The 10,000-nt window shown below is 50.4% G+C and overlaps 1 protein-coding gene across 11 annotated transcripts in view; it reads right to left on the reverse strand.

The window, feature by feature from the left end:
• Nucleotides 1-10,000, reverse strand: part of myo5aa (myosin VAa) — a 57,643-nt gene that overhangs the window by 6,037 nt on the left and 41,606 nt on the right. For 2 of the 11 annotated variants that reach the window (XM_035525390.1, XM_035525389.1), the window contains 16 exons: nucleotides 9,787-9,998; nucleotides 9,417-9,573; nucleotides 8,246-8,485; nucleotides 7,802-8,050; nucleotides 7,589-7,682; nucleotides 7,229-7,377; nucleotides 6,273-6,371; nucleotides 6,015-6,152; nucleotides 4,929-4,985; nucleotides 4,462-4,689; nucleotides 3,479-3,487; nucleotides 2,650-2,750; nucleotides 2,300-2,356; nucleotides 1,299-1,379; nucleotides 417-615; nucleotides 247-303 (listed from right to left, as the gene is read on the reverse strand). In XM_035525390.1, the coding sequence (XP_035381283.1) occupies nucleotides 247-303; nucleotides 417-615; nucleotides 1,299-1,379; nucleotides 2,300-2,356; nucleotides 2,650-2,750; nucleotides 3,479-3,487; nucleotides 4,462-4,689; nucleotides 4,929-4,985; nucleotides 6,015-6,152; nucleotides 6,273-6,371; nucleotides 7,229-7,377; nucleotides 7,589-7,682; nucleotides 7,802-8,050; nucleotides 8,246-8,485; nucleotides 9,417-9,573; nucleotides 9,787-9,998 (2,127 nt within the window). The remainder of the gene's footprint in view (nucleotides 1-246; nucleotides 304-416; nucleotides 616-1,298; nucleotides 1,380-2,299; nucleotides 2,357-2,649; nucleotides 2,751-3,478; nucleotides 3,488-4,461; nucleotides 4,690-4,928; nucleotides 4,986-6,014; nucleotides 6,153-6,272; nucleotides 6,372-7,228; nucleotides 7,378-7,588; nucleotides 7,683-7,801; nucleotides 8,051-8,245; nucleotides 8,486-9,416; nucleotides 9,574-9,786; nucleotides 9,999-10,000) is intronic. The other 9 variants (XM_035525397.1, XM_035525393.1, XM_035525398.1 and 6 more) reach the window with 6 other exon arrangements.

Here is a 10,000-nt window from a genome sequence, read left to right on the forward strand (position 1 = left end):
CATAAGGATTCAGTTCCACAGCAGAGCCTGTGAGTTAGGCCTGATCCAGCCTCTCATTCTCAAAACACTGTGATTAAACAGAAATACAGACAAGTGTGTGTTGAATATCACCGCTGTGAGTTAAAACACAAACAGCCGCAAACAGTTAGAGCTCAGCTTGGGTTCTGGGTGACATACAACGACCTCCGTTAGTGTTCACAGACGTGAAGGAGTCTCACACACTCTCACACACACATCTCTACATACAATCATTCTCCGCAGTTTGTTGGTTCTGTAGACTTTTGGGTCCTCAGTTGGAAGCATCTGTGAATTAAGATGCAAAACAATGAAAATGCCAGAGATCATGAGGGGAAGACGTATCGTACAGGCTAAAGCCCCTGTTCCACTTACACACACACACACACACACCCACCCACCAGGTTCTCGTTGGTGAGGCGGGTGATCTCGTGCTGCAGGCTGGCCTCGATGCGTGCCTCGGGGGGGAGCTGCAGGTTCTGTGCCAGCAGCTGCTGCTGACGGTGGTTCTCCTCCTTCACAGTCTGCAGCTCGCCTCGCAGTGCCTCCATCTCAGCCTCGTGGGAGCGCCGCTGCGACTGCAGCTGCAACTCCAGCAGCCTGCAGAGGGAGCCAGAGAGCAGGAGACAGGAGAGAGAGAGAGAGAGAGAGAGAGAGAGATTTAGTTTTATGACCCATTTCCCTGTGGGAATTGAGCCAGCAACAGCAGGGAGTTCAGAGCCATTCAGACCAGATCTGCAGCATTGCTGAGGGCTGATGTGGCCCTGAGAACGCGGGCGCGTGGAGCTCTGGCTGTGCTCGGGGCCAGGACCACACACCACCGGCTGGAGCATGCAGCTTTAGCAGGGCAGAGCGACACTGCCTGGTTCCTGAGGGAACCACGGAGCTGGTCCTCCAGATAAGAGCAGAACTCACAGATCCACTACAGAGCATCACCTACCGCATGGAGAGACATGCAGAGAGCCAGTAGAGGCCCATCAGCAGAGTCAGTGACTACACACACCTACACACACCCAAAGGAGCAGCTGAGCAACGACGTCACCTCTGCAGGAGGCTGACATGCAGTCCAGAGGAAACTTGTGTTAGTTGGTGATGGACAGATTTATTTATTTTTGTTTGTGTGTGTGTGTGTGTGTGTGTGTGTGTGTGTGTGTGTCATGGGAATGGCGAGATGAAGGTTAGGGTTAGTGGTGATGATAAAAATGGTGCAAAGGAAGCACACACACGCGCGCGCACGCGCACACACACGCGCACGCGCACACACACACACACACACTCTTAACCTGTTGGTCTCCTTCAAGCCCTCATACACCAGCCACAGCTCTCCGTCCTCATTGATCTTATGCATGTCAGGAAGGGGGGCTCTGACAAGACAGGGGGAGGGGCAAGAAAAGGGGGAGGGATGGAGAGATGACATCACAAAGTGGAATCAGCCTGGACATGACGTCATTCACACACTCCTGGGGAAGTGAGAGATTAAGAAAGGAGATCCAAAATGAACAATCAAACAGGCCAGTGACACACAGAAAAGCCACAGAGTGCACAAACACAGAACATGAAGCGCTGGGGTGTAAATGCAGCCACTCTAATCCCCCACATACACTTATCCAGTCTACACAGCTCACACACAGCTCTCCCAAACCAAGCCCTGCAGCTAAGAGGTCACCTGGGAAAACAGCTTTGAGTGCACAAAAGGTGAAACCCTACACGCACGCAGGCACACGCATGCATGCTGGGACACGCACGCAGGCAACACTCGCACGCCGGCATGCTCAATTTATTCATGGGTTGCCCTCCTTCTGTCGTTTAAGATCCTGCTTAAAGCCGTGTTCCATGCCCGTGTTTCCCTGGCGATGACCTGTGGGTGTGAACTGAACCCAGACTCAACTTTCTTTTTTCACAAAACCCTTCCTGAGGCGATAGATCTGTAGCTGGATTAAACTATTGTTTCATTACTCTATGTTTGTAAAGCGCTTTGAATTACTGTGTGCTTGCAGACAAACAGACTTGCTTTACCACTAACCCTAAAACACTACTGCTCTGCCATGTTCAGTGTTAGGGTGTTAGAGCACTGAGGAGGAGCTCATGCAGGTTAGATCAACCTCAGAGATTCAACTGAATTAGACTAAAGTATTACATCAGTCGGTGCTGGGGTTAAACAAGGAACCGCAAGGCCATGCGTCACGGCGCTCTCTCTCTCTCCCTCTCTCGCTCTCTCTCTCCTGCTCTCTCTCTCTCTCCCGCTCTCTCTCTCTCTCTCTCTCTGTGTGTGTGGGTGTGTTACCTCAGCCTATTCTCCAGCTCATTCACCGCGAGTGGCTTTCGCAGAAACCTAGGGGATCTACGCAACAGAGATACGCATGAAAGTCACCCCCCCCACACACACTCACACACACACACACACACACACACGACTTTGCTATTGACCCAAAGGGAACTGCTGATTAACACTGTACAACACACAGCTGTATGACTGTGCATCTCAGCATAGAATGAATACAAAGTGGACAATAACAGCAACACCCTTCACAACTCTACCGCGTGTGTGGGTGTAGGTGAGTGTGGGTGTAGGTGAGTGTGTGGGTGAGTGTGGGTGTAGGTGAGTGTGTGGGTGTAGGTGAGCGTATTGTGTACCTGTTTGTGTCTTTGAGGCCCATGTAAGCCTGAGAGATCTCTTTAGCATCAGTGAGCTTCTGTACATCCTCCACGTAGTGTAATGAGTCAGTCATGGTCTCCTAGATACACACACACACACACACACACACACACACACACACACACACACAGTCAGTAATAACCACTACATAAGCAACATCAATTAATTACTACATTCATAGAATTTAGTGCTTTTTAACTGCTGACATGGTTATTAATGCATCACAGATGTATCATCACACAGGCCCCAGCTGACATGGTTTTAGTACATCACAGATGTATCATCACACAGGCCCCAGCTGACATGGTTTTAGTACATCACAGATGTGTGATGATACAGGGCCCATCTGACATGGTTTTAATACATCACAGATGTATCATCACACAGGTCCAAGCTGACATGGTTTTAGTACATCACAGATGTGTGATGATACAGGGCCCATCTGACATGGTTTTAGTACATCATAGATGTGTGATGATACAGGGCCCATCTGACATGGTTTTAGTACATCACAGATGTGTGATGATACAGGGCCCAGCTCAGTACTGTGATTAGAAGCTTGACTTTTACCCTGTCATGAATCTCAGTGGGCCATCAGTGTGATTACTCTTATTTAATTACTACCACAACATCTACTACCAACAACAAAAATATTATTATTATTATTATTGTTGTTGTTGTTGTTGTTAATAATAATATTGTCATTTTAGTAATCTTTATTTTAAGAGCACCTTTCATACAAGGAGCATCTCACAAATATTTATTACACAAACAAGCAGACTGAACTCTGAAGCATTCCAACAGTACCTTCTCGTCCTTTGGCGAAAGCAGTGTGAGAGACACAAAGTTAGAAAATGAGAGAGTGAAACAAGTTACTGACAAAATCAACTAAACACACAGCTCATTAGTGTATAACCTAATGAAATATCACAGCAGAGAAATGCAATTAATGTGGCAAAGTATGTGGTCATCACCATCAGATAAAAAGATCTTCACTGAGAACACACTTTCAGAAAAATGTGTTTTAATCACTCTAAAAAGATATTTTAAAACATAGCCGAAGAAAAGGTTCCCCTGACCCTAACTGAGTTAGCCCTAACTCTAACCCATAACCCCTGATCCTGAGTTAGCCCTAACCCTAATCCATAACCCCTGACCCTAACTGAGTTAGCCCTAACTCTAACCCATAACCCCTGATCCTGAGTTAGCCCTAACCCTAATCCATAACCCCTGACCCTAATTAAGCTAACCCTAACCCTAATCCATAACCCCTGACCCTAACTGAGTTAGCCCTAACTCTAACCCATAACCCCTGATCCTGAGTTAGCCCTAACCCTAATCCATAACCCCTGACCCTAACTGAGTTAGCCCTAACTCTAACCCATAACCCCTGATCCTGAGTTAGCCCTAACCCTAATCCATAACCCCTGACCCTAAGCTAACCCTAACCCTAACCCATAACCCCTGATCCTGAGTTAGCCCTAACCCTAATCCATAACCCCTGACCCTAACTAAGCTAACCCTAACCCTAACCCCTGATCCTGAGTTAGCCCTAACCCTAATCCATAACCCCTGACCCTAACTGAGTTAGCCCTAACCATTGCCCTCACGCTAATCCTTAAACCTAATCTTTAACACTAATCCTTATGACTATTCCTTAATCAATAACCCCTGACCCTAACTGACCCTAACCTAACCCTAGCTGAGTCAGCGTTCCTGAGTGAAATCTTTCTGTAGCCCAGCAGTGGGAGGGGGCGATTGACCTTACATGACCTTGTGTGACCTCTGACCTTGTGTTGCATGGCTTCCTTCTGACTGACGAGCTGCGAACGGAGGATGAGCACCTCCTCCTTGCGGACCTCCAGCTCCTCGGTGGAGGCGTTGAGCTGGTCCAGGAGAACCTTGTATGCGGGTGAACCTGGCGCGGCTGAGCTGGCACCCACACTGCCCATCAAGGACTGGCGCATCTCACTCAGGTCGTGTCTCAACTTCTTATTCTCAGATTCAAGCTCCTGGCGCTGGGGGGAAGGTTGAAGGGTAAGGGCAAGTGAGAGCGCGAGATTCTTAACACGTACGTGTAGTGACAGTACAAAACAATCAGGGTGAGCAGATAAATGAGCTGGACATTTTCTGTAGGTTCTACAGCAGCAGGGTTACGGTCAGTTCTGATGTGAATCCGCATCAAGACACCCAAGTGCAGACTGGATCGGTCTGAGCAAGAGCTGGACGTTTGCTAAGTTCCATGTGTGTGTGTTACCTTGAGAGACTCGTACTCCAGTTCTGCACTGCGAGCTTTCTTATGCTGTTCATCGTCCTGAGAATGACAAAGGAGTAATTGCAGCGCTCCAGTGTAACTGACAAGAAACTGACCAGTAACTGCAGCGCTCCAGTGTAACTGACCAGAAACTGCAGCGCTCCAGTGTAACTGACCAGTAACTGATCAGCAACTGCAGCGCTCCAGTGTAACTGACAAGAAACTGACCAGCAACTGCAGCGCTCCAGTGTAACTGATCAGCAACTGCAGCGCTCCAGTGTAACTGACCAGTAACTGATCAGCAACTGCAGCGCTCCAGTGTAACTGACCAGAAACTGCAGCGCTCCAGTGTAACTGACAAGAAACTGACCAGCAACTGCAGCGCTCCAGTGTAACTGACCAGAAACTGCAGCGCTCCAGTGTAACTGACCAGTAACTGATCAGCAACTGCAGCGCTCCAGTGTAACTGACCAGAAACTGCAGCGCTCCAGTATAACTGACCAGCAACTGCAGCGCTCCAGTATAACTGACCAGCAACTGCAGCGCTCCAGTGTAACTGACCAGCAACTGCAGCGCTCCAGTGTAACTGACCAGCAACTGCAGCGCTCCTGTGTAACTGACCAGCAACTGCAGCGCTCCAGTGTAACTGACCAGCAACTGCAGCGCTCCAGTGTAACTGACCAGCAACTGCAGCGCTCCTGTGTAACTGACCAGCAACTGCAGCGCTCCAGTGTAACTGACCAGCAACTGCAGCGCTCCAGTGTAACTGACCAGCAACTGCAGCGCTCCAGTGTAACTGACCAGCAACTGCAGCGCTCCAGTGTAACTGACCAGCAACTGCAGCGCTCCAGTGTAACTGACCAGCAACTGCAACGCTCCAGTGTAACTGACCAGCAACTGCAACGCTCCAGTGTAACTGACCAGCAACTGCAACGCTCCATCAACAGTGGTGAATCAGTAACAATGGGAAGACAACACACCACTGTTTCATGAATCTGCATTTGTTTGTGTGTATGTGCATGCTTCTGTGTGTGTTCGAGCACGCATGCGTGCGTTTGCTTCTGTGTATGCACGTGTGTGTTTACACACCCTGGCTCTAGCCCGCTGAAACTGCTCTTCTCTGCGGTCGAGCTCATTCTGTAGACCCTGCTTTTCCTGTTCCAGCTCTGACACACGTTTCTGTAACTTCAGGACCAGAGCCATGTCCAGCGCGCCCTTGGTCACGTCCTGCAGGGGGCGCCATGTGCCATGACACACTTAGATTCACCTCACATGTCAACCCACTGTCCAAAGAACACATCCAAGTAATGCAGCATCTGATGTACTGTTTAATCTCGTGTGACCCACCTCCATTCCGCGGGACCCCTCCTCGGACTCGTATGTGTATTCAGATTCGTTGCTGCTGTGGGCGGAGTCAGTTCGCCTGTGACCCGGTTTGGGGACATTCTGAAAGATTGAGTGGTGATCAGGCCATGCTGCCGTGTTTTTGGTGTTATCGACTAACACCTATTTATGTATTTAAGTAAATGCCATACAAATACACACAAAGTTGACTGATAAATTGATAGTAGTGGAGAGCAGATCATACTGCCATCATTATCATGGTAAATTACAGCACAACACGCTTCTCAGACACTATCCAGTGTACTGTCTAAAACACACATCTAAAACACTGACCAGCTATTTTCACTGTTGCCCTCCTTCGACAGTCGGTCCTTTCTTACCTAAACTATGGATGTAAATGGACTCAACATTGCGCAGTGACTTAACACGTAGTAGTCCAGGTGCTGGGTGCTGCATGGTTGGGTGTTTGGGTGTTTGTGCGCTCCAGGCTTGTGCACCGAGTGAACTGAAGTGCTGGAACATCTTACTCCTGACATATTACCCAGCTCTAACTGACAAAGATGACGTGTGCCGTATCAACGTGTGTTTTTAGATTGTCCTGCATTGTGTGTGTGTCTGTCTGTCTGTCTGTCTGTGTCTGTGTGTGTGTCTGTCTGTGTGTGTGTGTGTGTGTGTCTGTCTGTCTGTGTGTGTGTCTGTCTGTGTGTGTGTCTGTCTGTGTGTGTGTCTGTCTGTGTGTGTGTGTGTGTCTGTGTGTGTGTCTGTCTGTGTGTGTGTGTGTGTCTGTGTGTGTGTCTGTCTGTCTGTGTGTCTGTGTGTGTCTGTCTGTGTGTGTGTGTGTCTGTCTGTCTGTCTGTCTGTGTGTGTGTGTCTGTCTGTCTGTGTGTGTGTGTCTGTCTGTCTGTCTGTCTGTGTGTGTGTGTGTCTGTGTGTGTGTGTGTGTGTGTGTGTGTGTGTACCATGGTAAGAGTCATCTCCTCTTTCAGGTCATCATATTTCTCCTCCAGGCGGAGGTGCTCTGTGAGGAGATTTTGATAGCGAGAGCGCTCCTCGTTTAGATCACTCTCCAGCTGAGATGTCTCCTCCTTCAGCGCCCTCTGCATTTTCTCTACAGAAAACACACAGCAGTTTAATAACAGACACACCTTTACCTTAAAATATACACATAATATACACATTCCCCAACTGTACATCATAGTTCTATCAGTAGTACAGTGATGAGTGTATCAGTAGTACAGTGGGGGTAAGGGTTGGGTGGTTAACGAGTAGGGCAGGGCCAACAGGTTTCTGTGTATCGTGTTTAGTAAGGGCAGCTCTACCTGTCCACTGTTGGCCCTGTTCCTGAATCAGCCGGTTCAGGTCATTTTTTTCATTCTTCAGTAGATGGTTCTGTTCCTTTAGCTCAGAGATCATCTGAAGCACAACACGCACGCAACGGTACAATCAGGACAAATTCACAACATTGTCACTTTACACACATCTGGGCTCATGCATAGCAGGTATTTCATGACCTCACCCCCACACGCCCTCACCTGCTCCATCTCGTCCTGGTACGTCTGGGCCCAGTCCTCGATGGCCTTCTTCTCCTTCTGCGTGCTCTGCAGCTCCACCTTGAGGCGCTCTAGCTCCTCCTGCAGGCTGGCCACGCGGTTGGCGCTGTTCCTGGCCTCGTCTTCTGCACCGCGGAGCCGCGTCAGCTCCCGCCGCGTGCGCTCGCTCTCGGCAGCGTGCGTGCTCTCTGTGCTGCTCAAGCGCTCGCTCAGCGTGCGGTTCTCCTTGTTCTGCAGCAAACAGGGAAGCAGAGACGTCAGGGAATCCGTCACGCTGCTGCCTTTCCTCCACCAGCTGCCCCGTACCGATTCTGCCACCAGGGGCTTCTCTCCCAAGGCCAGAGTGTTGCTCACACAGTGTTGCTAACCCTGATTTCAGACCGAGAGGTGCGAGTGTCGGCGCGGGCCAAGGGCGTCCGAGGTCACCTGCTCATCGATGCGACGTTGCAGCTGCATGATCTTGTTCTCCATGCCGATGTTGAGCTTCTTGTAGTGCTCGACGGAGCGCGCCTCGATCTTCAGCTTCTTCAGCTCGCGCCGGGCGCGCATGCGGCGCACGCAGCACTGCAGGTAGACCACGGCCTCCAGAGAGCGCTGGTACCACTGACGCGCCAGCCAGCCGCGCACCATCTTCTGGATGATGATGGCCTTGTGTTCCCGCAGAAGCTGCACAGGAGGAGCAAAACACACACACACACACAAGCAACAAACACGCGTGCGCACGCACACACACACACACACACACACAAGCAACAAACACGCGTGCGCACACACACACACACACACACACACACACACACACACACACACAAGCAACAAACACGCGTGCGCACACACACACACACACACACACACACACACACACACACACACAAGCAACAAACACACGTGCGCACACACACACACACACACACACACAGAGAAAAGCTAAACTATTAAGATGGTTCCTGACCCAAAGTTTCCAAAATCAATCTGTTCTGCACATTTCCCCTTTTGCCTCTCCATCCTACAAAGATTACACATCTCTTACAGCTCTTAGTAAACTGAGCAGGGAGAGCAGCACAAATAACAGAGACTGCATGAGAGGCTGAGAGTGTGTGTTTTAGTGTGTGTCAGTGTGTGGGGGGGCAGGACAGTGGCAGCTGCTGTTGTCCGTCAGCGGGGGGCCGTCCCCTCCACTCTCTGATCACAAGACCATCGCCATGGCTTTTCCCAAAGTGACATCACAAACACACATCTCTGTTGTAGATGGATCTCTACAGCAGGATCTTCTGCCCTGCAGCAGCGCTCCCAAACGCTGGCTGACACCGGCCGCCCTTGCGCTGCTCTCTCTCCCTGCGGCTTTTTCTCAGATTGAATGTCTTAGTAAACCCACAGTTCTCCCAGTACAACCGCGGGTGCCAGCACATCTCATGTGTGCCATGCCTGAGATGACTGTGCAGTTGCTGTAGTTTTAATTATAACCAGACTGGCACACATCAGCCTAGCGGACCTGAGCAGATATGACGTTAGATTGCATGTGTGTGTAGGACGGTGTGCCTGTGAGTGTGTGTGTGTGCCAGTGTGTGAGTGTGTGAGAGAGTGTGTGTGAGCGTACCGCCTTGTACTGCTGTCTGGCCACATATGCTCGGAGAATACACTGCACAGCGAGGGCTGCAGCTTGCATGCGCTGATAGCGTGTCCTCTGCACATACATGCGCTGGTACTTTTGGATGACGATGGCGGCTCTCGTCCGGCGCAGGAAAGTGGCCAGGCTGTGCGCAGGACACAGGGAGGCGCCGTTAACCCCAGAAACACAATGCGCACCTCACACACAAGCCAGAGGCTCTGACTATGGCAGCCCAACAGGCTCATTTGCAGCTTCACAAATGATAAAGGGCCAAAAAGTGTGAATGTGTGTTATAGAGCCCTTGTGTGTATGTGTGTGTGTGTGTGTTTGTGCATGCGCACGCATCTCTGCCTCTCACCATCGGGCCTGGTGTCCTCTCACGTGCGTCTGGATGGTGATGGCCGCCCGTTTCACACGCAGGTACTTCTTACGTGCCAGCCAGCAGCGGATGGTCTTCTGGATGCGGATGCAGGCGGCACGCAGTTTATCCGCACGGAGCTTCTCCAGGTAAGCCACCTGTCCCGCCCGGAAAAAGATCTTTGTCTTGCCAAACTGGTACTTGTCTGGATCCT

Source organism: Electrophorus electricus, chromosome 4, assembly GCF_013358815.1.
Source record: "Electrophorus electricus isolate fEleEle1 chromosome 4, fEleEle1.pri, whole genome shotgun sequence".
Lineage (NCBI taxonomy): Eukaryota > Metazoa > Chordata > Actinopteri > Gymnotiformes > Gymnotidae > Electrophorus > Electrophorus electricus.